General features: G+C 57.3%; 1 protein-coding gene across 1 annotated transcript in view; it reads right to left on the bottom strand.

Moving 5' to 3' along the window:
• Nucleotides 1-27,077, bottom strand: part of COL2A1 (collagen type II alpha 1 chain) — a 30,163-nt gene extending 3,086 nt beyond the window's left edge. Inside the window, exons 1-49 of the mRNA XM_086403865.1 lie at nucleotides 26,807-27,077; nucleotides 22,482-22,688; nucleotides 20,992-21,008; nucleotides 20,750-20,782; nucleotides 20,616-20,648; nucleotides 20,462-20,515; nucleotides 20,215-20,316; nucleotides 19,168-19,245; nucleotides 18,492-18,536; nucleotides 18,333-18,386; nucleotides 17,856-17,909; nucleotides 17,063-17,116; nucleotides 16,607-16,660; nucleotides 16,419-16,472; nucleotides 16,087-16,131; nucleotides 15,486-15,539; nucleotides 13,009-13,053; nucleotides 12,473-12,526; nucleotides 10,962-11,060; nucleotides 10,640-10,684; nucleotides 10,448-10,546; nucleotides 10,221-10,274; nucleotides 9,805-9,912; nucleotides 9,189-9,242; nucleotides 9,010-9,108; nucleotides 8,835-8,888; nucleotides 8,309-8,407; nucleotides 7,866-7,919; nucleotides 7,448-7,501; nucleotides 7,091-7,144; nucleotides 6,854-6,907; nucleotides 6,609-6,653; nucleotides 6,315-6,413; nucleotides 6,027-6,134; nucleotides 5,672-5,725; nucleotides 5,319-5,372; nucleotides 4,864-4,917; nucleotides 4,487-4,540; nucleotides 4,135-4,242; nucleotides 3,609-3,662; nucleotides 3,209-3,262; nucleotides 2,414-2,575; nucleotides 2,063-2,170; nucleotides 1,764-1,871; nucleotides 1,481-1,534; nucleotides 1,247-1,354; nucleotides 974-1,027; nucleotides 705-812; nucleotides 367-420 (exon numbers count right to left, since the gene is read on the bottom strand). Coding sequence (XP_086259991.1) covers nucleotides 367-420; nucleotides 705-812; nucleotides 974-1,027; nucleotides 1,247-1,354; nucleotides 1,481-1,534; nucleotides 1,764-1,871; nucleotides 2,063-2,170; nucleotides 2,414-2,575; nucleotides 3,209-3,262; nucleotides 3,609-3,662; nucleotides 4,135-4,242; nucleotides 4,487-4,540; nucleotides 4,864-4,917; nucleotides 5,319-5,372; nucleotides 5,672-5,725; nucleotides 6,027-6,134; nucleotides 6,315-6,413; nucleotides 6,609-6,653; nucleotides 6,854-6,907; nucleotides 7,091-7,144; nucleotides 7,448-7,501; nucleotides 7,866-7,919; nucleotides 8,309-8,407; nucleotides 8,835-8,888; nucleotides 9,010-9,108; nucleotides 9,189-9,242; nucleotides 9,805-9,912; nucleotides 10,221-10,274; nucleotides 10,448-10,546; nucleotides 10,640-10,684; nucleotides 10,962-11,060; nucleotides 12,473-12,526; nucleotides 13,009-13,053; nucleotides 15,486-15,539; nucleotides 16,087-16,131; nucleotides 16,419-16,472; nucleotides 16,607-16,660; nucleotides 17,063-17,116; nucleotides 17,856-17,909; nucleotides 18,333-18,386; nucleotides 18,492-18,536; nucleotides 19,168-19,245; nucleotides 20,215-20,316; nucleotides 20,462-20,515; nucleotides 20,616-20,648; nucleotides 20,750-20,782; nucleotides 20,992-21,008; nucleotides 22,482-22,688; nucleotides 26,807-26,891 — 3,489 coding nt within the window. The 5' untranslated portion in view covers nucleotides 26,892-27,077. The remainder of the gene's footprint in view (nucleotides 1-366; nucleotides 421-704; nucleotides 813-973; nucleotides 1,028-1,246; nucleotides 1,355-1,480; nucleotides 1,535-1,763; nucleotides 1,872-2,062; nucleotides 2,171-2,413; nucleotides 2,576-3,208; nucleotides 3,263-3,608; nucleotides 3,663-4,134; nucleotides 4,243-4,486; nucleotides 4,541-4,863; nucleotides 4,918-5,318; nucleotides 5,373-5,671; nucleotides 5,726-6,026; nucleotides 6,135-6,314; nucleotides 6,414-6,608; nucleotides 6,654-6,853; nucleotides 6,908-7,090; nucleotides 7,145-7,447; nucleotides 7,502-7,865; nucleotides 7,920-8,308; nucleotides 8,408-8,834; nucleotides 8,889-9,009; nucleotides 9,109-9,188; nucleotides 9,243-9,804; nucleotides 9,913-10,220; nucleotides 10,275-10,447; nucleotides 10,547-10,639; nucleotides 10,685-10,961; nucleotides 11,061-12,472; nucleotides 12,527-13,008; nucleotides 13,054-15,485; nucleotides 15,540-16,086; nucleotides 16,132-16,418; nucleotides 16,473-16,606; nucleotides 16,661-17,062; nucleotides 17,117-17,855; nucleotides 17,910-18,332; nucleotides 18,387-18,491; nucleotides 18,537-19,167; nucleotides 19,246-20,214; nucleotides 20,317-20,461; nucleotides 20,516-20,615; nucleotides 20,649-20,749; nucleotides 20,783-20,991; nucleotides 21,009-22,481; nucleotides 22,689-26,806) is intronic.
• Nucleotides 27,078-27,791: the final 714 nt, after the last annotated feature.

The following is a 27,791-nucleotide window of genomic DNA, read 5'->3' as shown; positions in this document are numbered from 1 at the left end:
CCCTCCTAGCACTAGCCGCACTGTTTCCGATTTTCCTCACTTCTCAGTCACGGAACCCCACGCTGGCCCGTGTGTGGCCAAGAACCAGCAGGGTGGCCTCACAGCTTTCCTACCCTTCTACAAGCCTCTCTGTAAACCCTTGTTCCCAGGGGGGCTATTTGACAGCCGAGAGCCACTCGTATATTCATCCTGGGGTCTCAGGTTCTTCTCTGGCCACATTCTCACCAAGCTGGTCCCACCTCCACTGCCCAGTGAGGCCCCCTGAGGCCAAGGCTTCCCCGGGAGTAGCCACACTCCCCTCCTCCTCAGACACCTGCCCAGAGCCCTGGCCCCACCCCTAGGGAGGGCTCACTCCCTCTCACTCACTCTGGGGCCGGAAGGACCTGCAGGACCGGAAGCACCCTGGTCTCCAGAAGGACCCTGTGCGGAAGGAAGAGGCCAAGGTCAGAGGTCAGCACAGACAGGCCCCAGGCTGGGAGGCCTTCGCGAATAGGTATATACATTGGGAGCTGGCTGGGACATGTATCTGCTCCCCGACCCCCAGCCCCATGGCCCTTCCACGTGCTCCTCCCTCCAACCTGGAGGCGGTCCAGGCCTGGACATTTCTTAGGATCATCCCAAGTCGCTTCAGCAGCCTGGGAAACTCAAGGGGTCCCTGCAGAGAGGGAGGCCCTGGGGAGCCAAGCACAGATAGCAGCACTCACAGGGGGGCCGGGCAGACCCTGCAGACCAGTGAAGCCACGGTGTCCCTTCAGTCCCCTCTCGCCAGCCTCTCCAGTTTCTCCTTTGTCACCTCGGGGGCCTTGAGGGCCCTGGGAACGAGACACACAGACACAGGTTGGGTCAGCTCAGCCCAGAGCAAGAGCCCTCTGCCGGCTTCACCTGAGCCAAGGAGCCCCAGGTCCCTGCGGACACCCCCCCCAACCCCTGAGCCTGCCCGTCAGGACCCAGCACAGGGCACTCAGATACTCACTGGCATTCCCCGGGCTCCAGCAGGTCCTGCAGGTCCCATGGGACCTTGTGCGCCCTGTGGGGTAAGTGGCGGGCAGCGTCAGAGAGCAGTCGAGGCAGGGATGGCCCACTGCTGCATCTGCCCACGGGCTGGGCACCGAGGCAGCTGCTTCACAACCCAGACCCAGGGTTGTTCCCAGGGCCTGGGGCAGGGGAGGGCGGGAGGTGGAGAGGAGCTCCCTGCCCACCCGGCCACCCTCCTGCACCATGGCTTTTACTGAATCAAGGTACTCACAGCTTCTCCTCGGTCTCCCTGCTTGCCAATTGGGCCAGCGGGGCCAGGAGAGCCAGGGGGCCCGGGGGCTCCAGGAGCACCCACGGCACCGGTCTCTCCACGGTCACCCTGTCAGGAGAGAGGTCCCAGGCTCAGAGAGGAATTTCCAGAGGAGGCAAGGAGGGATGTGGCTCTGACCCTGACCCTGCCAGGCCGATGAAGTGTCCTTCCCACCCCACCGCACGAGACACTCACTTTGACTCCAGCTGCGCCATCTCTGCCAGGGGGGCCGTCAGCACCGGGGCTTCCCTGTGCAAAGGGGAGCAGACGCCATCAGAGCTGCCCCCACCCCTGTCCAGCCAAGGCTTTCCCAGCTAGCTTCTTCCTGCCGCCCTTCCGTGCACCCAGCTCTTAGTCTCCCTGGCCTTCTCTCTCCCATCACGACCCTCCCATCGCATCTGGGCACTTGGGCTTGGCCTGCCCTGTCACCCACCTCCTCCAGGGCTCCCCTGTCCCCACAGTGAGACCCACTGCTCACCTCACGTCCAGGCTCACCAGCAGGACCAGTCAGGCCAGGAGGACCCACAGGGCCAGGGGGACCTCGGTCTCCAGATGCTCCAGGGGCTCCCTGCTTGCCAGGCTCACCCTGGGGGCAGCGACAAGGAGGGTGAGTGTGCGCTCCAAGGTCCCTCTCAGCCCTTCCGGGAAGACGGCTGACCGTGGGTCAGTTCCAAGGGTGCGGAGCAGGTGGCTGGGCCACCGAGGACAGCCAGTGAAGACCCTCCACCTGAGCCAGGCTGGGCCGGCTAGCCAGGAGGAAGGGGCGTCCCCACTTACCGAGGGGCCGGGGAGGCCGGGGAATCCTCGCTCACCACGCTGTCCAGGCAGACCAACGATGCCCCTCTGACCAGCCAGACCCTGAGGACCTGGAGGACCATCGGGACCCTGAGCGGGGAGAGGAAGGAGGTGAGAACTTGAGAAGTGACACGCAGCCGCCGCCCGTCTGTGCTGCGGCCAGCTGCCCACTGTGGGGGTCAGGTCAGTGCTTCTCCTGCCCTGCAGGGCACTTTCTGCAGCACCCCTGCTCCCGGCAGCCCCACAGCCCTTGTTCCCCCCAACTCTAGGCTCTGGGAGCCCATGCCCTTTGCACCCCTTCCTCAGGGACCTTGGCCCTGGGGTGGGACTTACAGAAGGACCATCATCTCCAGGCTCTCCCTTCTCGCCAGGGGGTCCAGCAGGACCTTGGAGGCCAGGGTCACCAGCTCGGCCAGGGGGCCCACTGTCGCCTCGAGCACCTTTAGGACCATCTTTTCCAGAAGGACCAGGAGGACCAGGGGGTCCAGGGTTGCCCTAGGAGAAGCAAAACACAGGAAGTGAGAATTTCTCTCACCCTTCCCCGTCCCTCCAGGCTGCCACAACCCTCTGGGGGCTTCCTCCACAGTAAGGGCAGCTTGGCCCCCTTGGTCCACCTCTTTCATCTTCGCTCCGCGTGAGCTCTGGACAGCCAGCCTGGCTTCCCCAGCCGCTGCACATTCTCCCTGTTCCGACTCTCCTGCGTCCTTCCCTGTGGCCTCTCTCCCGCCACCCATCCTCAAGGAACTGCTCCAATCTCGATCCCCCCAGCCCTAAGCCTCTGTGCCCACCGCCCTGCACTTAACAGCGTTGGTGAGCCCGCTGACTTATCGTCTCTCCTCCCTCTGCTGTGAGCTCCCCAAGGGCAAGATGCAGACCATCTCATAAAGCACAGTGTGTTCAAGAAATGCGTGTCCACGGTGAAGCAGAGCCAGAAGCCCATGGCCAGCAAAAGGGCACAGCCCCTGCTTCCAGCTGTCCACGCGGAGAACAGGTCTCCACGGTCAGTTAACTGCTCCTCCCAGGTGTGGGCCTGGGCACAAGATGTGCATGGGGTTGGGCCAGACTCTGTGACCCCTGCCTGTGCCTCCTGCTAGGGGTAAGGTAGAAACCAGCCGGGGTGGCACTCACATTGGAGCCTGGGGGTCCGACGCGGCCAGCTGCTCCGGGGAATCCGGTGGCTCCCTATGTGAGGAGAGGGGAGACTCAGCACTTTGGACCCTCAGGAGGCCCCAGAATCAAAGGTGGGGGGGTGGTCTCACAGGCTGGAGTGGAAAAGGGCAAGGGGCTGCAGAGTAGCCAGGGGATTTAGAGAGGGAGACAGGGCCCCTGGGGTGTGGCCACTGCCTCTTGCTGCCTCTGCAGGGGAGGATTGGACTGGGGCATTCAGACTTTAGGGGCGTCCTCTCTCCCACATGGCTATGGGATGGGTGGGGGCAAAAGTGGGTGAGAAGGAAGGAGGTGGGGTGCAGCCTCTGTGAGGCCAGGATGGGTGTGAGAGAAGCTACCACGCTCCTCCTGCCTCACTCACCGGGGGCCCTTGAGCACCTCGGGCTCCTTTAGGACCGGTCACACCAGTAGGACCCTGAGGAGGAAGAGGGAGACAGTGAGGCCCAGTCGTCCTGACCACAGACTCCTGAGAGCCGGGACCACAAAGATGGAGCTTTGTCAGCATGAACATCCCAGCCTGGGAAGCTATCACAGGCGGGCCTGCTACCCCGACCAATAGAAGACTCATGTTCCAGTAGACCTTGGGAGGAGAAGCCCATTAGGCGTCCTCAGAGCCCAACCAGGGTCTCCCAGGAGGCTGGCTGCTCTGTCCTGAGCCACAAGTGGTACCTGCGTTCCCTCCCCCAGCCCCCATCACGCACCCACACCCGTGACAACAAAAGCCAGGGTAGCGTAGCTCCTTGAACCTTCATCCCTGAGTACAAACTCCTCCTTCCTGCAGCCTCCCCAGGCCGCCCCGCCGCCCTTGGCCTGCCCAGGCCCCTCCCCCTGCGCCCAGCCTCCCTGTCCTGTGGGGTCAGCTCCCAGGGGAGCTCAGTTTTACCCACCTGAGGCCCAGGAGCTCCAGAGGGGCCCTGAGGACCGGGGGCACCAGCGTCACCTTTCTGGCCGGCTTCTCCTTGTTCACCTTTGGCACCAGGCTGGCCATCAGCACCCTGGCTCGGGAAGGAGGAAGCCAGTGAGTGGGGGGAACAGCTCCTCCCAAAGGGCCGGAGACTGTGTGTGTGTGTGTCCACCCCGGGTCTGAGCGCCTGCTCTGAGGTTGGGACTGTCACACTGGTGTGGAGGGAAAGGAGCCATTCCCCTCCTCTTTAAGCCCTGTCCCTCCCTCCTCTCCTCCTTCCCCCGCAAGCTGACCAGAGTAGAAGGTGTGGCAGGGAGGTGGACAGAGATACTCACAGGGGGACCGGCGAATCCAGCAGGTCCAGGGGGGCCTGTCTCTCCACGTTCACCCTGTGAGGAAAGGGGCACGGAGGCTCAGCTGCCTGCCCGTTCAGCTCCTCCTGGGGGCCCAGAGCCCACCCTGGCCCAGCCTACTGCACAGTAACCCCCGAGAAAAGGGGTCAGGGAGCTCCATCCTAAACAAACCGAGCCAGGCCAGAAGGCCTCCTGTGGCCAGAGGGTCTGGGGACCTGAAGGCCCTCCACCATGATCACATCATGGACAGGGGTGCGTCCCTTCTCCCTTTCATTTCTCATCTCTCCTCCCATCCCCAGGCCCGAACTGCAGGGAGGGAGCCACACCCCTGCAGGGCCAGGCTCCGGGCAGATACTCACCGGGGCACCTCGAGCACCAGCAGTTCCAGCAGGACCAGGGGGTCCAACTTCTCCCTAAGGTTGGGGAGGGGGGTGGGGACAAAAGCCAGAGATGAGGGGTGTGGGTTCAGAGGGGGCCCCTCCAGAGCAAAGTGCACCCAGGAAGCAGCCCTGACGGCAGGTGGGGGCTCCGGTCTCCCCAGCGACCCAAAGCCTGTTTTCTCATTGCTTCAGCCACACCTGCATCCTCCTCAGGGCATCGAGAAAGACACCCGTGCCCCACCCCTCTGCTTCCCTCAATGGCGCGCACCGCCAGGACTCTGCTGCTAAGAAGGCCCCCACCCTCACTCCTTACAGCAGTTGGAGAGGAGGAGGGTGACAGCTGTTGATCGAGGGGAGGAGAGAGAGCAGTCTTTGGTAGGAGGTGAGAAGGAGATCTGATGGGGGCAGAGTGAAGAAAGGGGTCCATGACTCACCTTCTCACCGTTGGCTCCGGCTGGGCCAGGGGGGCCAATGGGGCCAGTCAGACCCTGGGAAGAGAAGGCCGAGTGAGGGGCCGGGAGAGGCAGCCAGGGACGCGGTGCCCAGCAGGGAGCCTGGGGCGCCCACATCCAGGGGCCCTTGGTGTATCCTTCCATGGCCCCCAGAACGCCCTCTCACCCCAGGGTCCCAGTGTTGACAGGGAAGTCCCTGCAGATGCCCAACCCACACAACTGAACATGGGGCCAGGGACCACGCTCACACACGGCCCCTCTGTCCCTGAGTGCATGGGATCCCTGCATCCATCCCCATCCCAACCCCAGGGAGCCTGCCACCAGCATCCACTTACTCGTCCACCGTCCTTCCCGGGGGCGCCCTCGGGGCCTTTCTCACCAACATCACCCTGTGGAATACAGAAAACGGGCCACCTCAGGGAGGCACTCCAAGATCCGCTTTGCCAGCACAGTGTCCTCCCTGAATGGGCTCCAGGCGGGGCTCAGAGCCTGGCCAAGAGGGGTTTGCTGTGGTCTCAGGGTGGGTGACGAGCAGTAAGAGAAGTGAGATGGAGGGATGTGTCAGCGGATGATGTCACTAAAGGTCAAACAGAGAGCCATAGAGGAGCCTCCAAGTTCTTCAAGGGGGTGACTGGGTACTGTGGGGAGCAGGAGGGAGTTGCGGGGAGGCCTGCTCAGCCCGGTACTCACCCTGTCTCCCTTGGGTCCGGCGATACCAGCTGCTCCCCTCTCACCGGGCATGCCCTGCAGACCTGGAGGGCCCTGAGCCCCAGGGGGGCCAGCTGGGCCAGCTGCGCCCTGTTGGGGAGAGGCCTCTGTGATGGGCAGCTCCTCCTCTGGGCGCCCCAAGCCCCCTTTCCTCCCCTTCTTCCTCTGCCTAGACCCCTTTGGGTCTCACCCTCCATCCCTCCCGCCTTCCACCTTCATCCCCCAAGCCCTGTCCCCTTCCACCCAGAGGACCACACCCATCTCACTTACTTTGGGACCATCAGTGCCAGGAGTGCCGGGGAGACCGCGGGCCCCCTGGAGGCCCTGGGAACCGGGGGAGCCACGTTCTCCTGGGAAACCTCGTTCACCCTGGAGTGGAGACACCACGGAACAGTCAGGCAGAGGCCGGAAGAGGACAGAGAGCCAGGGAGAAGCAGGGAGATAGGAGCGGAGCTGGCTTGGGGGGCACGGTGGTGGGGCAGGACCTGGGGCTGCGGTTCTGCTGGGACAGGCAGGCAGAACCGCTCAGAGAAGCCACTTGGGAATGGCCAACAGGACACTCACCCTGGGACCCACGAGGCCGGGAGCTCCAGCTTCACCAGGAACACCCTGAAGATCAAAGAAGAATGTAAGAGAGCAAGGTTTTTCTGCCCCGGAGCGGAGCTCAGACTGTGGCGAGCTGGGCTGCGGGACCCAGACACTCTCTGCCTCACTGAGCTCCTTGTTCCCCCTCCCGCCCTTGCCTCCTGGGCATCAGAATAGACCTTCCCACTTAAACACGCTGCAGATTCACAGGACCCCATACTCACCTGGTCACCTGGTTTTCCACCTTCACCTGGGGGGCCGGGAGGGCCAGGAAGTCCCTAGAAGCCAAGGTGACTTAGTTAGGAAAGGAGTTAGGTTGCTGCCCTACCCTCTGGGGAGGCCAGCACAGGGCAAAAGCTGGGGTGCAGGAAGACCCATCCCCTGGCCCCCACTGAGGGGGCGCTGCTGCCACCCCAGAGCCCTGGACAGAGAATAAATAGGAAGCTGGTCCAGCCGCCTACCTGGAACCCAGATGGCCCAGGAGCACCCTGCTCGCCTCGTTCACCAGCTGGTCCCTGCAGAGGAAGACAATGGTGAGCTGAGCCAGCTTCTGGAGAGCCTGGATGCCACATCCAGGGTTAGAGGGGCCAGGGGGCACCCACGGCAGGCAACACCACCCTCACTGCCCACTGTTCTCCCACCAGTGAGTGACCCGCACCCCAGACCACCAGGCGGGGTCCACACTGCCTCTGCTCAGGCTGGGTCGGGGTGCTGGATCAGCCCAGATCCACATCTGTCAGCTCCATCACCCCCCACCCACCTCCGCCGCCCCAAGCCCCTGCCCACAGGCTACCTGGAGAGGCTGGGCGGGTACTTACAGCGGGTCCAGGGGGGCCTGCAGCACCTGTCTCACCATCTTTGCCAGGAAGACCCTAGTGGGGAGAGAGAGGGGCGCTATCATGATACACTCCTCCAGTTCTGCAGACCCCAGCACCGGGCGGGTGCACTACGTGGCCCAGAGTTTCCAGCCAATCCTCTGCCTGAACTCCATTTCTCCACCCTCCCTTCCTACCCCCCTCTTTTCCCTCAGTCCTCAGCATAAGAGCCTTCTCCACCTCCCTGGATGCTGTCAGCCACCAAAGTCTCCTGGGGTGGACTCCCACAGGGCCCAGAGCAGCACAGGCTCAGCCATGGGCATCATGCTGCAACCAGGGGTCCCAGGAGCATGCCACAGGGATGCTCCCTCCCCACAGGGAGCAACAAACACCCAGGGGTGGGCAGTGGGGAGGCACTTACTCTCAGACCAGGAGCACCAGGCAGTCCTTTCTCACCAGCTTTGCCAGGCTCACCCTGGAAGAAAGAGGGCAGGGCCATGAGGTGGAGGGCTTTGGTGGGAGTAGGGGTATGGCCGGGGGGGAGATCGGGGCATGGGGCCACTGCCTGATGGACAGCAAAGGCTAAAGTCGAGGATCAGCGCCTCTCTTATGCTCAGAGGTGTGAGCTGATAGCGCTGACCCGGGGATCGGTGTCATGGCTGAGATGTTCTGAGGGCTCTAAAGAGCCCTGGGATTCCCCTGATCACAGGCACTCCTTGGGGTGTGGAGGTCCAAGCCACCCAGAACACCATGGATCTCGCTCATCACAGCCCTTGGGTTAACTCTGGGAACCAGCCCTTTCCCCAGGGGCAGGGAGGTAGCGGCACCATGTGGAAGGAAACGGAAGGACAGGTGATTACTTACATTGGCACCTTTGGGGCCAGGGAAACCCATGACACCAGGCTGCCCACGAGCCCCCTGAGGACCTGGGGGTCCAGGGCGACCGTCTTCACCAGGGGCTCCCTGAAAGAGAGGACACCATTCTCAGCACATGAACACGAGACCACATTTGTCCATCTACTGAGCGCAGGCTCAGGGCAGGTCACCGGCCAGACAAACAGCATGTAGGATTGACCAAGGTCGCAACCGGCAGCCCACATCACACACGGGACTCATCAGTGACAAGGCACTGCTTAGCTTAGAAGTTTTGTTCCTGAAAGCGCACATCAGGCTTTGTCTTCCCCAAAAGAAGGCCCGAATGCACAAGAGGTGGCATTTTTAGAACTTGCAGCCACTGCATAGGCCACACCTGGCCACAGGCCTACCATCCCATCCATTCCCCTCCCCAATTCTCAAAATTCACAGGCTGCCCCCACCCTGTCTCTCTTCCTACCTGCCTCCCCAGGAGTACCCCCCAACCTCTCCCAGTGACCCCAGAAGATGGACTTACGGAAGGACCAACTTTGCCTTGAGGACCAGCATCACCAGGGCGACCAGTGAGACCCTTTGTTTAGGAGAGAGAAGGGGATGGGTGTCAGCACAGAGTTGGAGGGACCAGGTCGGGTAGGGCGTGAGGAGTCTTCTCAGAGTTGGAAGCTAAAAACAGAAGCATCCCTGCTACCTACCCGGGCTCCAGGAAGGCCAGGCTCTCCGGGACGGCCAGGGTCACCGTTGGCGCCTTTGGGACCAGCGAGGCCACTGGGTCCTCGCTCTCCAGGGGCTCCCTATACAAGAGGAGGCAGCGGGTCAGCAGAAAGCCATTTGACTGGTGATGGGTGGGCCCAGTCCCTGTTCCCCTGCTCACCTTGGGACCTGCCAGACCATCCTGACCTGGGAAACCACGGTTTCCAGGAGCGCCCTAGGAAGAAGTAGAGGGGAGAGGCAATGAGTTAAAGAGGCCCTTGACCCAATTGTGGCTGCAGAGAGCCTAGTCAGGATCCAGGTGTCCATCCCACCAACCCTCCTACCGCAGTCTCTGCAGAGCAGAAGCTATGTGCATGCATGCCTACTAAGTCACTTCAGTCGTGTCTGACTCTGCAACCCTATGGACTGTAGCCTGCCAGGCTTCTCTGTCCGTGGCGATTCTCCAGGCAAGAATACTGGAGTGGGTTGCCATGCCCTCCTGCAGGGGATCTTCCTGACCCAGGGATCGAACCCGTGTCTTTACCACTCGCGCCACCTGGGAAGCTCCAGGCGCGAGATTCTGAGAGATTAACTTCTTGGGCCTGCCCCCACCTTTTGGAAAGGAACTCCCACTGCTTCATGTCACCCAGGGGTGAGGGAACTAAGGAGTGTGGAGGTGGATGGAGAAAAGGTACATGAGGTCCACAGACTTGGCAAAGACCCAGAGCCACAGGAACTCAACTTGTATCTCCAGGGCATACCCAATGAGCGTGGGGAAAGACTCCTGGCCCACTTACTCTTTCTCCAGGGGGACCGGCGGGCCCAGCACCACCAGGTTCTCCACGGGCACCTCTTTTCCCTTCTTCACCAGCAGGACCAGGGGCTCCTTGGGGACCAGCAGGGCCCTGAGAACCAGCATAGCAGAGAAACAGGGTGAGTCTTTGCCTGCCCCTGGGGCAAGCACAGGCCTGACATGAGGAGGAGGTGGCTATGACTGCTGTTTCAGGGCTGGGGGACCTGGGGAAGTGAGGTCACAAAGGATCAGCTGGGTGAGAAGTGGCAGTCAAGCTGGTCAAGCCGAAGATGACAGCTGAGACTGCATCAGCTTCTCTGTCACATCTCATCTCTGGGTACACCCTCAGAGGGCCCAGGGTAGGGGACACGCCTGCTGCGGAGGTGGGCAGTGGGCCAGGGGTGGCAGCCAGGTACTCACCGGTTCTCCCTTGGGGCCTTGTTCGCCTTTGAAGCCAGCAATACCAGGCTCACCCTTAACAAAGGAGAAAAGCAGGTTCTTACACTCCGTTCTCCCCACGGCCCTAGAAGTCCTCCGCCACCCCACCTTAAAGGCAGCCCACTAGAGGACTCTGTGGGCACAGGAGGTAGGGGTGGCAGGTTTGACTCTGGGGCTGTGGGTGGGACTCGGGGTTCACTGGATCTTACCGTTTGACCTTTTGGGCCCAGAGGACCAGTTGCACCTTGAGGGCCGGGTGGACCACGGGGTCCAGGGAAGCCGGGAGCACCAGCAATGCCAGGGGCACCCTGTCAGCATGAGCAGAGAGAAGGGCATTAGGAGGGGGGCGCGAGGAGGGACTGACCCCACCTGGAGGAGCTGAGTCCGAGGGCAGCACTCACAGCAGATCCCTTGGCTCCAGGGATTCCATCAGTTCCAGGGTTGCCCTGAAAAAGGAGACAGTGTCGTTATAAGATAAGCAGTGAAGAATACATCTCCACCCCACATCGTGCTCCTAGGCCCCTGGTCCGTTCCAGGTGGGACCCTGCGAGACACTTCAAGGGAGGATGGGTGATGGAGGGAGATGTGTCTCTAGAGACTGGTGGGGGGTGGCAGGCATTGAGCCAGAAGGAAGGTGTGATGATTGAGACGCCAGGGGCCTCAGCAGAGAGTCAAGTGTGCCAAGGCCTCAGACCCCAGACCCTTCAGGCAAAAGACACTCACAGCAGCACCAGCTGGCCCAGGGGACCCAGGAGTACCCGGTTCACCGCGAGGACCCTGGGCGCCTTCGGGACCTCGAGCACCGGTGGGGCCAGCTTCACCCTGGAAAGAGGCAGGGAAGGATGCGGTGAGGACAGGTCAGTGGGACACAGACCCCGTGGGCAACAGTTCAGGACAAGCTGTGCACATTCCAAAAAGGGTTCCCATGCAGGCTACCTGGCTGGGCCCGCTGACCTGATGACTTTCTCCCTGCCCTACTCTACTCTCCATCTCCCCCCTCCTTGGTGGCCGCCACGAGCAGGCACACAGGTTCATGTTACAGGCTGGGCTTTGTGCTGGTTCCCTAAGCACTCATCAGAAAAGCCTGAGCTGGGCAGCCTGCCAGTCCAGCTTTGTGGGATGATGGACAGATGGCTGAGATGGGTAGGCACCTTTACCTCCCCTTCCCCACCTATTTTGTCTTTTATTGAGGCTCTTGAACATCTCAGCTTGGGGCGCCACTGGGCTTGTATCTGGCTAATGTGAACCAGGCTCTGAGTCAAGCCTGTTTGAAGGAAGCCAGCAAGCCAGGGCAAAAGGCAAGCTGGGGGACCAGCACCCCAACACTACTTTTCCCAAATGGCCTTTGCTTTTACTTTCATTTTTTCCTGAAAGATACAGCTGGCTGTGAGCTGGGCTCTCTGGATGGCGGAGTCCCTGGGGAGGACTGCTGACCTGGAGGGAGGGCACAGCCTCCTCAGGTTTCTTCTCAGAACATTCTTGTTTTACTTTTGTAATTATTATTTTCTAAAGGTCAGGCCCCCTCACCTTCCGCTGTCCCTCTTCACAATGGGTCTCCTTCACCCAGCTCCTGGGGCCTCAGACACTGTCTGGTTGCCATGGAAACCCCCCGAAGGGGAAAAGCAACCTGATGCCAGTGACCACATGGAGGCTCCTTATTCATCTCCTGGCCGCACCAGGAGAGAATTCCCAGGGACGCACGTGTGTTGGAATCCCTCCTGGGCCACAGGGGCCTTTGCCTGAACTGGCTGGCCTCCCACTGGCCTCTATTAATCCTTGGAAGAACTCTATTAACACGGTTTGGGAGAGACAAGCTCTGCCCCCCCAAGATGAAGCAGGGATGAGAGGGAAGGATGGAACCATCTCTGCTCTCACTTCCCTCCAACTCTCTTCCGGATCTAAGTCAGCTGAGCTTTGCCTTTTTTCTTCAGTTTCCTGATCTTCGGTCCCCTCCCAGGTCTCAGGGGTCCCCCCATCTTTTTCTGCCTTGTCCCACTCTGAAGCTGTAACTGTATCTCCAGCTTTTTATCATTCTGTCTTACTTTCCCTTCCAGCTGGTGACTCTGCAAAATGCCTGGCTATTTCCTTGCTTCCACGGAGAGCAGCAGTGGGGCAAGGGGTGGGGCAAGGGGTGGGGGACACTCCTCCAAAGGGAAGGTGGATCATCTGGTGGGGGCAGTCAGCAAGGGTTATGGGGAAAGGGGGGGTCCTGACTCGATAAGCAGGACACGCACCTTGGCACCAGGAGCACCAGGAAAGCCAGGACCGCCAGCAGGACCCACAGGACCCTGGAGGAAGCAAGCAGATGCAGAGGTGAAGGCCCAGTCTGGGCAGACTATCTCTAGCCTCCAAAGCAAGCCACCCCCTCACCTCCCCTGCCTTCCCACCTTTGTACTGATATTGCTCTATACCCACTGTGGCCAAAAGTCCCTGGATGAAAATTGTCCCCACTGCCAGTGTCCCCAAGCCTGGCTTGGGGAAACTGCATTTCTGATGCAGTATATAGTTTCTGACTATATACATGGTGAGAAGCAAGTCGTTCTTTCACCTCCCTCTCTACCCATCCCCAGAAAAACTACCAAAAGTGTAGCTGAGAAAAATGAACCACTGCTTCAAAGCTTGTTACCAACATACCCCCTCAGTAATGAAAAGTTGTTCCTCTTTTTCTGGGAGAATCCAGAACGTGGCCTGGATACTGAGTAAACACTGCCACTTCGCTGGGTGGCTGACTGGGACTCAGGTAGACCTACCGGGGGTGAAGTGCACTTACCGGAGGCCCTGCAGGGCCTGGCTGACCGTCATTGCCTCGAGCACCCTGTGAGCGAGAAGGAAGCAGCCGTTATGGGAGCCACCCACATGTCCAGTCCCTCTCACGGTGCCCCAGGGCTGAGCAGGAGGCTGGCAGGCGTGCGCTGCAGGGGGAAGCAGCCCCAGGACCCTCTGTGGTGGCTTTGAGAACTGGGCCTGCAGTGGGCTTGCTCTCAACCTCAGAGAACTTGGGTAATTTTCCAGCTACTCCATCATTTCTTAAATTTCCACTTAGACCCCAAATATCCCCAAATTCAAGGCCATGTTATCATTGAAAGACTCAGTGAAAATGAAACAGCCAAGCATCGATTCTGACTCAGTTCTTCCTGCCTGTTGCAGCAGAAAGCTCTTTCAGGACTCGGTTAATCTCCTTGGTCAACTCTTGGATCTGTGTCCCCATCCCCAACCCACAGAACAGCCTGCTTCCATGGAACACAGAGAAGCTGCACTGCATCTGCTACCAGCCCAGGAAGAAGCCTGGCGATGGGGACAGGGCGCCGGGCACAGCCTGAGGACCGAATTTGTCCTGAGACTTCTTTCACAGACAGCAAGGCTGCCGGCTCTTCCTCTATAGGCCATGCACTTTGAGGGTGAGCACCTCCAGGGTCTCTTTCTCGAGGCCCCTCCGGGTCCTGGGAATCATTAGGCCGGGTGGAGCTGGGCCGGGCACCGGGTCCTGGAAGACCTCAGCTGAGCCCCGCCCGCCTGCCTCTGCCTCTCCTGGGAAGCTGAAGAAGGATGCTTTAGGGGGAGCTCCTGTTTTAAATAAGACTCAAGTCTTTCTCCTGGCTGTGGTCCATTTCTCATGACTGAGACTCTCCCGGTTGGCATTAACCAGGGAAGCAGGAGAAGATTTAACAGAAGAAAATGTCACAGGGAACATAAACCCTCAGCACTGGCCAGAGCCCCTTCTGGGCTGGCTGCTTCGCAAAGCACCCTCCCTCCAGGGGTCAGCCAGAGGAGAGGCCTGGGCTGCTTGTGAGCAAGGGGAGTGTGGTGCTGCCCAAGAGGCCAAAGTTGGACAGGCATCAAGGGCTCCCCCTGCCTGCAGGAAACTGGGGAGTGGGCACCATCTGGCCCACGGTGGGAGGCACGTGACCACAGCCCAGCCCAGCCCCTGGTCAGGCCTGGACACCAGGCCTGCACCGGGAGCTGTGTGACGCTGTCACTCCTCCATGCCAAATCCTATGCACACCCTGCCGGTCTGACTACCGCAGGGACAGGAGTCAGCAAGGAGAAGTAAGAAACGGGGCCGAGGGAGGAGGAAGGAGAACAGGGGTGCAGGGCATCTGTGCCCCTCATGGAGTGTGGCCCCCATGACTCCAAGCCTGGCCAAAAAGGCACAAGCCAGGTCTGGACAATCTGTAGCAATCACGGTGCTTCTTGGCAGGCCCGGGGCTCTCTAATCCCCTCACACAAAGTGACCTGGGGACAAGCCACTTCAACTGCTTTGGCTGACAAATGGGGGTTGAGACTGCATGCTATTTCACTGATCTGCTTCTGAGGGAAATTGCTGCCAAAACAGATACATTATCTGGACAGCAGCACAACGGAGGGAAGCTGATTTACTTTGGCCGGTCCTGCAAGGACCCACGAGGAGGGGCCTCAGAGCCTGGGTGGCTGGGGTGTGAAATCAACAGAGAGCATAATCTTTCTTAAACACAGCTTTCATCGCATCACTCGCCTGAGCAGGCGCCCACAAGGGCTCTCTATTGCTAAGGGATCAGAGCTAAACACCTACACCCTCCACTGCTACAAATCCCCACGCTCTTAACTCCCCCATTAACGCGAGGCCACCAGAGTCCGAGGCTGCAGATCACGGCTTGTCTTAGGCTAGTTAGCCATTCAGTGCCTCAGTTTCTTCTCCTCTAAAAGGGGGAGGACAACAGAATCCGCCTGGCAGGATTTGAGGGAAGGCTGGATAAGACAATGCGTCTGGGTATCAAACAGAGGACGTGCCCGTGAAGTGGTGGCCACTGGTGTATCACAGTGTCACCAGCAGTGCAGTAATGTAAAGTATGTGAGTTGACCCTAGACTGATACACTTTTCTAGAGCAGCATCTAAGTGAGCAGAAAGAACTAAAAGGAACACAGTACTATAGCCAACTAAAGTCTGTCCATAAATTCAAACAGGATTGACTGGGGAGTGGGTGAGACTGTCGAGGGATTACCTGAATAATCGAGACTGGTTAAAGAGACTCTTGTCCTCACACGCCAGCTCTCCCATGGCCTCCCCCCACCCCCCAGTCCTCCGACTGTGCAGACCCAGCCTGAGGATCTGTGACAGGCACACTCAGAGTGAATCCTCACAGGAGGATGATACTGTCTACACATCGTGGGGTTGCTTTGAGGGTCAGGTGAAATAACCCTGAATACAAGTGCCTCGTGAACTCCAAAGAGCTGGGCAAATGGTAGCTCTGGGTCTTGTCAGTTACTCACTGCAGCGCCGGCAGGGCCAGTCCGTCCTCTCTCACCAGGCAAGCCGCGGGGACCCTGGAACACACACCAAGAGGCACAAGCATGAGTTGGTTTAAGGACCGCTCGGCCCCATCACTTAACCTGCAGGCCCTTCATGGACACTGGAAGGGAGGGAGCCAGTAGCCCCCAGGAGGCAAAGGTGTGGACGCCCCTGGTCCCGCCTTCCTGATTCAGGACCCTCCTATCACACCAAAGGTTTCTCTGCCGTGGCAGGACACACAGGTGCTCCCATTGTTACCTATTAGGAGCCCTGTTATAGGCACATCTTGTTCCTTGCAATAGACGAACTCCCCCAAATGTTGAAAATAAACAGAATTTGTAAAAATTGAAGCACACCTTCAGTGTGTTACCAGGGTTATTTCAAAGAAATGCTGGTGAGCCCTTGCACAAACCATCCACTTGACACACTTTACTTTTTGCTCATAATCGAATCAATCTACAAAACTGAGTATCTACTTTGCCCAAAGGGAGCGGTGGCATCTACAGTGGCGCCATCTGCTGGGCTTTAGAAGGTGTCTCAAGAGTGTCTGGAGGCCCTCCAGGGGGTGGTGCTCATACTCACCATTGGGCCTGGAGAACCGTTCTCACCTGGGGAACCACTCTCACCCTGGAAAAAAGATGCGGAGGGTCAGCGAGCAGGGCCCCCTCTGCCAGCCCGCAAGACAATTCCCATGGAGGAAGCCGGACGCTCTGGTCATCTCAGCTAGCACCGACACCTCCAAGCTTTAGTTCCATGAGGGACAATTCCCGGAGCTCTCCAGACCTGCTGCTCATTCATTAGGTTGTAGTGCTGGGTGTTCCTAACCCAAGCTGTTCAGACGTCCTAACTCCACTGAGCTCAGCAGCATCTCCTCATCGTCCGTCCCCCATGCCCACGTGCTGCTTGGTCCTTACCTTCACACCTGGAGCACCAGCTTCTCCCTTAGCACCATCTAGACCTGGGTAACCCTACGGAACAAGAGAAGACTTTCAATCACACTTCTGGGGAAGCTGAAGAGGACGATTCATGTCCGCCCCACCAAGACTTTTTTCTCCCTTGGTCAATCTTTTTTCTTCCAGCACTCTCCCCCTATGATACTTACTCTGTGACCTTTGACACCAGGAAGGCCTGGGGTTCCTGGGAAACCACGAGCACCCTGCAATCCAAAGCAGAGATGTTCAGAGCACTGAGCAGAACCAGGTAAAGGCGGCCTTGGGCTGATGGGAGAGGCCTTGGAGCCAGGTCCCTGGGTGGCCAGGAAGCAGGGGAAGCCCGGCACCAGGAACATCTTTCGGTCACTCCCAGAATCCCCCTCTCTGTGCCTCACCCCGGCTTAGGCAAAGTGGGTGTGAACATTTGCCAGCCCCCTCGGATGCCCCTAGCCTGTGCTAGGATCAGAGACATGGTCGTCAGCATGAAAGCATGATGTATGTGGGGACCGCTGGAACTTCAGGAGCGAGCTATCAGAGCTGGATGAGCTGGGTGGGAGGCCACTGCGTTTGTTTCAAGGACAGAGACGCTGGGAACGAGACTAGCGACTGGGAAAGGTGGGTTTTACCTGAGGGCCAGGAGGTCCTCTCTCGCCAGATTTTCCAGGCTTTCCAGCTTCACCCTGAAGGGAGAGAGATGTACCTCAGCTTCCTCAGAAGACACGTTAGCATCACTGGGGCACTCCAGCATGTCATCACTCCTCCCAGCCTGCCGTGCCTTTGCCCACCGGCTTCCTCATCTCCCCCCACCCCTGTAGGTCCCAGACTTCCCTGAATGTCTTCCCTGCCTGTGCCCTGGGCAAGCTCCTCTGCCCCCCACAGCCTCCAGCCTCCCCTGGTGGGCTCACTGTCTCCTCTCACAGGCGCTGCTGACCAGCCTGTGTTCCCTAACCTCAGAGATGTTCACTGCCTAATGGGATTCTCACGAGCAGCTTCAGCGCCAGTTCTCCTCTCTCCCCTTCGTTTACATCCCTTGCAGACATCCTGACTCAGCCTGAGCTTTCCCCAACTCATTTACAATTAAGATAATCTTGGGCTGTTGAGTGTTTCTCTTTTGTTTTCCCTTCTCTGCATCTTTCCCCTTGTGTTTTCCCTCTCCCTTCTCTCACTTCTCAATTTCCCTTCCTGGAGCTAATGATGTTTTAATTATTTCCCTTCCCAGTGGGTCCAAAGTTGTCCCCAAAGGCACTTGCAAGCTAAGTTGCCAGTGGAAATGTAGACAGTGCAGTGTCTGAGTCTCTGCCTGACAAGCCCCGCCCCCTGGGCCCAGTCGAGGGTGCATCCGCCCATCACCGCCCAGCACCCCCTCTCTCCAGGCCCTTTCAAGTGAGGCAGCCACTTGATTGACTCAGGTGTACTCACATCATCACCAGGTTTCCCAGGGGGGCCAGGAGGACCACGGGGGCCCATGGGACCCTACAAACAAAATAAGCGAGCTTAAGAGATGGTTGGAGGGAGGAAGACACCAAATCAGTGGGCGAAACCCAGGGATTATAGCTTTTGGAAGCTAGTTCATCTAAAAGGAAAAAAAGATGGAGGAACCCAGTTTGTGCCGAGACAGAGCACAGGCGCAGAGCAGATCATAGCGGGAGGCAGTGGACAGCACAGGCCAGCAGGGGTGACCCAGGAAAAGGACTGACATGACAGAATCCTGGGTGGTTCCTGCCTCATCTGGCTCCCTGTCAGTTCCCCCAGAGCTAAGACGGGACATCTGAGCTTCCTTTGAGCCCTCCACTGTAGAAAGCACTGGGCAGAGCCCGGAAGGCGACAGGACTAGGGTGTGAATGGCACATCGCGGGAAGGTTCCCCCAAGAGGGCAGGGCCAGCACCAGCACTCACAGAAACACCGGGTTCACCAGGTTCACCAGGGTTGCCTTGAAATCCTTGAGGTCCCTAAAAAGTAAAGTGAGGACACCAGGTTGGCCCCCCAGAACGGACATCAGAGAGCTTGAAAGCATCTGTGTCCCCACTTTCCAAAAGGAAAAACCCAATACTTACGGGAGCACCAGCAGGGCCTGGGGGTCCCCGAGGTCCCATGGGGCCCTGCATTGGAACAGAAAATGAGGAGCTTTACTGGAAAGGCTTCACCCTCGGCCTCCACGGTGCTGCCGCCTCCCAGCCAACAGTCCAGACAAAGGACAAGGAGTTACTCTGTGAGCAGGGGGCCGGCAGGGGCTGCTCCCTCTCATTTCCCTCTCCCCTTGCAACATTCTATTTTTATTTATAGGTACCATTTGGAGAGAGAAGCTGGCCTTGCTTTCCCCTGGACAGCAGCCATGTTTACTAAAGTCTGAGTTTCATTTAGCATGTGCCAAGTGGGAGCTGCGGGGCTGAGATTTCCTGCTGGAAGTCTTGTGGATGCTGGAGAACAGTGGCTGCTGTCTGCATTCTTCAGTTCTCATTCCAAGAGCAATAGCAACTGGCCTTCTGACAGATCAGCCTATATGCCTCTCTCCATCCTCATTCTTCTTAGTCACTCCAGCGCATCATTAAAACTGGCATCCATCGCCATTAAAAACCAAATGCTCTGGGCTAGCTAAATGGGAGGTTATGTAACTGATGGGGAAGGGCCGCTCCAAGTAATTATCTCTAAAGTGAGGTTGTCAGAGTCCCTGGCTCTGCTGAGGGCCACCTCTTGCCATTTTGGCTGCGAAGAACTGGTGCCTTTTCTTACCATTGGTCCCTGCATTACTCCCATCTGGGCGCCACCAGCCTTCTCATCAAATCCACCAGCCATCTGGGCAGCAAAGTTCTGCAAATAAACCCAACAACATTAAAAGCTTGAGAGGCTACATGCTTTTCCTACATGGCTAGGTAAGCTATATCTGTATAGAAAAAAACTCTGTTGAAGACTAATCTAGCATTGATCAGAAACACTAATGATTCCTAAAAAAAAGTTTTGGAAATGGCTTATTAGATGACAGTGGCATAACCATTTCCCTGGGAGATGAAGTGTTACTTGGAAGAGTATCCATTACTTGCAGTTCATTTTGTAAGTTTTAATTCTAAAATATCAAATATGTTATTTCACATAAATTGAAAACTATAACTAAAATATCACTTTTAAAGGTTCTTTTTTTTTCTTTTCTAAGACCTTAATGCCCAGAAAAACACTAAAATCAACAGTCTTGAAATATTTTAGCAGAAAATATAGTAGGCATCTATGAGCCATTCAAGTTTAAAAATTTAAATCATAGCAAACATCAAAATGGCAAACTTGCAAAAACCGGGCAATAATATAATTTGTTGACTGGTCTGATTCCAAAAACAACTTTAGCCACACACCTTTACTCAGTGGGGCTCTTTCATGAGAATAAATAGTTGCTTGGAATGTACTTGGCAAAGATGAAGCTTCAATGTCTTCCAAGGACAGTGGTCACTCTTCTTCCAGGGAACCGCAAGTGCCCAGTCATCCTCTCCTCCAACCCCTACACCCACTCCCAAGGACCAGCCACACAGTAGAGATGCCAGGAAGCCAGGTAACTGAAGACTTTCTTTACAGAAAGCCAGTGAGTGAACAAAGTCAGTCCTTAGCGCCACAGTCTCATGCCCACTGTGTGATTCCACTAAATTACAGGCCTGAGGGAGAAGTCCATGTTCAAGACAGGCTGTGGACACACTTCTGGCAGCCCTGGGAGATAGCCAGGTGAGCGTGACTAGCAATTTAGAAGCCACATTTCTGGAGGGACAGCCTGGAGGAAGGGGACATAAGGATACTTACTCCACCGAGGCCAGGGGGGCCGGGGGGGCCGGGAGGACCAGGGGGGCCAGGGTTTCCAGGGGTCCCAGGCTCTCCATCTCTGCCACGAGGTCCAGGAGCACCCTTGGCAGAAAGAGAAAGAGGCCCCAGTGTGAAGCAGCATGTATACAAGACCCATCTGTCTATGTGGTGCCCTTGAGGCATTTGGGGGGTCCTTAGAGAACCTGGGGAGTCCACAAGGGTCACACAGCATTGTTTCTCTACTCACTTTTTCACCTTTGTCACCACGATCACCTCTGGGTCCTTGTTCACCTGCGGGTCCCTGAAAGTGAAGAAAATATTGAGACAACAGCAAGACCGGGAGAGTCTGCTGATCAATAACTCAAGAAAAGCATGAAAAACGGGGTTTCTCTCTTTCTTACCTGAGGTCCAGGAGGTCCCTTGGGTCCTACGATCTGTGAGAGAGACACCCACAAAACGGCAAGTTAGAAGAGACCTCAAGGAAATGACCCAGTTAGAAAAGTCGATGCAACATGGGAGTAGAAAGTGTACTCACGTCCTTGATATCTCCAGGTTCTCCTTTCTGTCCCTGAAATATGAAACATTGTCAGGATTGAGTCAAGCAAGCTCACCAAGCCTCCAGTACAAAACAGTAGCCCCTGCATCAAGGTGCCCACTGAAACAGATCTTTTGTTGATGCCTAAAAACCACATGCTGAATGAGCACAGCATTGCTTTTAATGAAGAAAATATAAAGTGGGAAAAAAAAAAAGCAAACAACAACAACAAAAATCCTCACCTTTGGTCCTGGTTGCCCTGCAAATGGAAGAAATAGAGAAGGAAAATGTAAGAGTCATGAAATGGATAAGTACAACTTCTTGTCATTCAAACTTTCGTGAAGGGATCATAGAAAGGGACACAACCAGGCAAGGAGGTAGCTTCCTGCTACTCCACTGAAGCCTTCTGTTGGGGTGTTAGGTTTCACTGGGGTCTGGAGTTGCTGAGGTCCCAAGAGGAACAGAGATGACCCAGAATTTGTTATTGAAAGCCAATCAGCGTGCAGGGGCCAAAAAGAATACAAAGAACTCAAGGTCTATCAGCCACCAGGAGAGAAAGCACCCAAAACTGAGAAACGGAGAAGTTCAGTTTCTTCTCTTCCCCAGAGGGTAAGGAGACCCTCCCATAGCCCAAGCACCCCGCAACACATCCCCCACCCCAGAGGAAGAGTTAGGTATTTAGAAAGGTCTTACATTCAAGCTGGGTCTCCATGAAGCAAGCACAAAAAAACAGCAGAGCACAGAAGTTACAGAGGGCATTGGAGCCAGTGCCCCCCGAATCAATAACCCCTCCCCCATTTGTAGCAGCGAAATAGTAAAGGTGATCAACGCTTCACTCACATAGGCCCCCTCAGAAATGATCTGGGGCAGTGGGCTATCAAAGCGGCTTCCCCAAGCAGCTTTCCATGGTGGGTGAAGTGTTAAGGAAAGGCAACTGCTCGCTTCCTTTTCAACTGTCTTCTCTGCTTGATCAGGAAGAAAATGCTGAGGGCCACCCAAAAGGCCTAGATGTGTGTCCCCATCCCCCTTCAGGGGGATAGGGCATGGGTTCCAGAGCTGGGGAGGGGTCACCTGCACACCCACACATTCACCAGCCCCAGCTCCAGAGTGTAGGCACCTGGGGCTCTGTCCCGGGCCCAGCTCCGCTCTTCACCACTAGAACTCCCAGACCCCAGCTCTTCCTTCTGCTAGGAACTTGCTTCTTAATTGGCAGTCAATACCAACAGAGGCAAAACCAAAAGGAAACTGCCACCAATGCTCCGTATTTTTCAAAAGCGGTCCTGCCCTTTCTGTCGCCCCATTGGCCAGCAGAGCTTGCTCCACATTGAAGACCATATGTTTGGAGGCCTTCTACAAAGAAGCCAAGGTGTGGGCAATAGAGGGAGAATGAATCCATGTTTTGGCCAGAAGGAGCACTGGATCTCCACTGTGGCTCAAGGACTTTGCAGAGGTGCTCACAGTGAGGACGCTTGTGTGGAGTCCCCTCTGTCCTCCAGGTCTTAGGAGCATATTTTCTGGAGGTTTCAGGTGAGGAAGGACCCCTCTGGTGTGTCAGGCTCACTCAGTGCCATCCTGCAAGCGAGAAGTCGCCTTTCCCTTCAGCCTCAGCTGCTGGGGTGCCATGGATAACCAGTCCCTCTGCTTCACAGAGATGACTGGCATCCATGGCAGGGCATTTGCTGCCCCTGCAAGTAATTTATTTATGTGGAACAGGAAATAAATAAATTACGACCACTGGCAGTGGGGAGGTCAGCTGAGCAGATGGGGCAGCACTCTCCGAAGGGGGTCTCGGGGCTGAGGCAGTCTTTCATGTCTTCACAGATTATGTCGTCGCAGAGGACAGTCCCAGTGTCACAGACACAGATCCGGCAGGGCTCGGGCTTCCACACATCCTTATCATTATACCTCTGCCCGTCCTGCACACAGCTGCCAGCCTTCTCTGCACCGAGGGTGGGGCGGGGGAAGCAGAGAGCCAAGGGAAGGAGGGGATGAGGAGCCAGAAGAGAAAAAGAGAGAGGTTGCAGGTCAACTTGACATCATTCGAATGCTGAAGCGTGTGGACTCCTGCCACCCAACATAGAGAACTTGTTACTTTTTCTAAGACATCATTCATTCTTCCAAGTAGTTAACAAATATTATTGTCCACTTTGCACTCTGCTCTCTATTCACCAATGAAAATCCTGACCCAGCAGGGAAGGTGGGGGGGCACTGAGGATGAAGTACTGTCTTCATGCATCTCATATTGGGGAGACATGATGATGTGGGGGTCATGGGCAAGTCAGAGTAGGAGCAGGAGGATGAGCCTCTGAACTGGGGTACTCAGGACTGTAAAGACAGAGGGGAGGGGAAAATGCAGAGACGCCCACACCCCACCCCACCCTCAACACAGGGACAGAGGCCTTCTTTCTTCTGCCTGCCTCTAGGAATTATGGGATCTGCTGAATACAACTGACAGCTAAAATCCAGAAGGCGTGGAGAAAATTCTACCCACAAAAATTAGACTGTATCAGCAGCCAGGCTCCAGAAGTGGATATATGGGGGTGGAGGTGTGTGAAAGGAGGAGCTATTAGAGGTAGCATCTTGTCCCATTCTTTAAATAGTATTAGTCTTAGGACCAATTTGGGGAGGGGGTTTGGACCAGTCAAACAATACACCTGGATAGAACGCACGAGGGCTGATAAAATGCCCTGGGAGGCAAGCAGGGCCAAAGACCCCTCTGCGGGTGCTGACCTCCAGCTGGAGCCCCCTCTGGAGAGACCCTGCTTCCATCTGAAGACAACGGCTCAACGTGACAGAGGGGATATGGAAGGAGGCTTTGAATGCCTGGTCCCGGCCAAGAGTAGCCAGTCTAGGCCCGGCCCCCTCCAAGAATGCAGACAAAGAAAGGCACGGAGTAGTCCCCCTCCATAAGCGCCCTGCCGTCTGGAATTCACCCTGCAAACGAAGCCTGTGCTGACAAGAGCTCTCCGAAGAGGGCCAAGCGTGGCAGAGCCCGCACCACGTGCTAGGGAGCGCCCAGCGCTGTTTTTCTCATTAGAATCGTCAAAGCACTGGCAGCAAGGGATGAATAATAGGAAACGGCCACAAACCAGGTGGACGGAGAAAGAAACGGGCCTGCCCCCTGGTCTTTAAGGAGACTCTGAAAGATAACCTCCCCCCCTTTTTTTTCCACTAGAAAAAAAAAAAAATCCACTCAGCCTTTAGGCAAGATAATCACGGGGGGTGGGGTGGGTGGCGGGTGGGGGGGCGGGAAATCCTAGCATGAGTATCAAAATTGCTGGGCCACACCCACTGCTAAAATAGGTGGAGCTGCAGAAAGCGAGGGGTGGGGTCCGGACTAAAGAAGAACCCACTCTCAGCCAGGGGGGCCGTAGGGGGAAAAGAGTAAAATGCTGGACGAAGGGGTTCACCCAGGAGGCAGATCAGATTTCCCTCGGAAGGGCGGTCCGGGGATGCGCGGGCGCAGGGGCGGGGCCGGCAGCGCTGGGTGTGAGAGCCCTACGGTGACTCTTTGTGGCTGCGGCTCTGGACGCAGCTCGCCCACGGACACTGAGAGGGTGAAAAGTGCGATTAAATGACTGCCCCAGAAAGAAGCCAGCTCCGTAACCAGATCCCTTAGGTGTGGACGGAGGAGCCCAGCACCTCCATAATTGCTGTTCGAAACGGCTGCCGATAGCATCCCGGCGCGCCTGATCGTGTTCCCCTCATTACCGCAGGGCCGTATAAGCGACTCTTTGTAGCAGGCCAATTAAAAAGTTACCTCTTTTGGGGAACTGTTTTGCTTCGCGGCCGCTCCGCGCAGGGCTGGAGCCTGAGAGGTGGCGGCGGGCGGGCACAGGGGGGCATTGTGGGAGAGGGGGTCGGGGAGTACGGAAGAACCCACCGGACCTTGCCTCTCATGAATGGGGCTTTTCTCGAGCACACACAGAGTCCGATTCACAGGTCTCCGCAAGGAATCAGTTTAAATAAATACGGGCAGCGTTTCAGCCCCATCTGGAAGCCATCGCTGCCAATCTCCTAACGCAAACAAGCCTCACAAAGACGGATTGAGGTCTCTCCCCCGAGCCGAGGGGCACTTTTCAGAGACGAGGGCTGTGAAATGCAGATGTGGGTCAAAAACGCAGCAGCCAATAAGCTTCTCAAACTTGTGGAAAGATGGGGAGGAGGGGCGTGCCCGAGCCCTAGGTTACTGACATTCCTGACGTCCACGCAGACTGCGTCCTTCCCCACGTCACGTCTTTGGGTCCAATGACCCAGGGGAGTGGGTTACCCGGCCAGGGTGCGCTAGGGCGCAAAGCCAGCGGCTCCAGTGCTCTGCCCTTGGGGAGGGGGGTGGGGGGAGGAGCGACTGGGAGATCTGCGCCCAAAGAGCTGTGGAATTCATTCCCTCCTAGGAAAGTTGCGGCGCTGAGAACGCTCTGCCGCTTAAGTGAGCGCCTCTAATACCAGATGGAGAGTTTGGGGATTTTGAGAGTCACCTAGCTAATTCCATTGCGCACTATGGCAGAGATCAGTCAAGAAGACAGCTTTTGTGAGTGTGTACGTGCAAATTTAGGACAAATATATAGTCAATCCGACCTGGGGCCCCTTAGAGACACCGTATTCCAACAAGTGCCGTGAGCGCGCCTCCAGCTTAGTGTACCTCCCGACCCCCTGGCCAAAATCTTCAGCCTGAGGCTCCTTGCAGCTGCGCCCGGGCTCCAGTTCTGCCCCTGTCGACCACCCTAACAAACGGAAAGTCCTTCTGGCCCCGCAGCCTTCTAAACTGTCTCCAGAGAGAGCCTGGTGGCAGGCGAGACTGCACAGAATCGTCGGCAGACGGACTTTTGATTTCCATACCTTCCCCCCAAATTTCCCCTGCGATTGATTTACAATCTGTAACATACAAAGACAGGGCTGGAATCCCAGCCGTCGGAAACGTGCCCAAACACGTGGAAAAAAAAATCTTCTCTACTTAATACACTTTCCAGGCTTCATTTGTCCTAAATATAATCCCAGACAGTGGGACTTTACCAAAGGAGATGATGGAAAGGTGCGGTTCGAACTGTCTTTGGACCAGATTGTAAAACTGCCATCTCTAACTATATACGGTTGAAATTGTTATAGCAATCGACCAACCGTGTCCCACTCCTCTGCTACACACACACACACACACACTCGCTCACTCACTCCTGGCAGAGCCTCGGCTAGTTCCAGAAACTTTTATAAAAGTAACTCATTGTAGTACCTGGCTGGGGGGGGGGGGGGCGGGCGGGAAGGGGCGGATGGGGGGAAGACAGCGGGGAGGGGGCGCTATTTCCCCGGACGTTTCAAAAGCAAGGTCTGGTTGGAATGTTATCGCCTTTCAGATGGCCTCTCCTGCGGGAAGTTTCTGTATCTTATAGAGGCAAGGGGAAAGCCGAGATGCCAAGCGGGCTGCACCTTGCTCCTGGGCCAGCCATGAGGGGCAGAAAACCCACGAGGGGCGCTAAGATCTCAGGGTGTCTTTCTGAAGCCCTTCATCGCGGCCTCGGGTTTCAGCCTACTAGTTTCAGAGCATCTCCTTTGTCTAACCAACTTCCCTTTGAACCCCAGATACCGACCCCTGGACACGACTGGGAATTCAACCCCTTGGCGCTTGCTCGCTTCTTCGCTCGTGCTGTTTCTCTCCTACTTTTCCTAAGATCTATGGGCCACAACCTGTTTTGCTGAACCCTGAGTACTTGAGTGAGGCAAGCAGTGTGCTTGTGCGCTTAATTATCAAAGCTGGTGAAAGAGCGCGCTTGAATCTAAGCTCAAACTTCCGACCTGACGCTTTGCTTCTTTAATATTCCTGCGCAACGCAAGGACCGGCAAATGCCTCCAACCACCACCCGCAGGGAGGACGCTAGGACAGAGCCCCTGACTTGCAGAATTCCACTCGATAAGCTTCTGTGCATCCTGCATCCGTCTCCGCGCGCCTTGACCCCGGAGCCGCTCTAACCCAGACCCGCGGGCTCCAGAGCGCGAGAGGGCCAGGGAAGAGGATACTGAGGGTCGACACAGAAGGGTGGCAGGCGGGGGCTGTGGACGACTTACGGACATCCTGGCCGTGACACCGAAGGACAGCGGCGACGAGCAGCGTCAGCAGCACCAGCGTCTGGGGAGCCCCGAGGCGGATCATAGCTCACCGCGGGGCCTGGCGGAGCCGGGCCCGGGCGGAGCGCAGCGAGGCGGCAGGAGCACGGCGTGGGTCCGGGTCTCTACCGCGCCCTCATGCAGGAGGCCTTCGGAGCAGGAGGAGGAGGCAGGAGACCCGGCAGCCCAGCAGCGCTCTGCGTCTTCTCCCCGCCGAGGCGCCCGTTATATGCGCCCGGCCCTCTCGAGGCTGGCGAACTCGCCCAAACCGCGGGCCGCCCCCGGCCCCCCGCGGGGTTGTAACCTGAGACCCCGCCCCCGGAGCCCGCCTGGGCCCAGCCAGAGCCCGCACCTGCCCGGACCGGAGCCCCCCTCTCCGCTAGCCCTGCTTCCCGCCCCCCACCCTAAGTGTGCAGAGTGGCCTGATCGGGCGGGGCGCAGAGACGGCCCCTGTCTACCTACCCCCCACCCATCCCGGGCTGCGGCGCTGCCCTCTCCGACCACAGGCGGGAAGGGGGGCCTCCGGCCCCTCCCCTCGGAGTTCTGCCCGGATTGGAGGGGTTGGGGTGTTTGCAGAGGCTCAGGCCGCGAGCGCTAGACCGTGGACGGAAAAGACTCGGGAGGGAGGAGGGGAAGCGGTAGAAAGAAGCAGAGGGGGAGGGAGAGAGGGGCATCGCATTGGGTCCTTGGGTTGCGGGCGAGGGGAAGGGCGCAAGGGGAGCCCACGAAGTATCAGGAGTCCTAAATCTTGGAGACTGGCAAGCAGGGCCAAGCTTGGTGGGGGGGAGGGGGGGAGAGGGTCGTCCCGATCTATTTTTTAGCCCCTTCTTGGAGCACCTGGCCCCTGGATTCCCACCTGGAGGTTCAGAACTACAGAGCCCCCCGCCCCCGCCCCAACTCCTCCCCTATCCAACTATGCGGTGAATGAGCTTCCTCTGGAAGCTCA

This window comes from Bos grunniens, chromosome 5 (assembly GCF_055505025.1).
Source record: "Bos grunniens cultivar Pamir isolate PY7600 chromosome 5, Bosgru_T2T1.0, whole genome shotgun sequence".
Classification (NCBI taxonomy): Eukaryota; Metazoa; Chordata; class Mammalia; order Artiodactyla; family Bovidae; genus Bos; species Bos grunniens.
The sequence above is the reverse complement of the archived record's forward strand: the minus strand, read 5'-3'. Positions and strand labels throughout refer to the sequence as shown.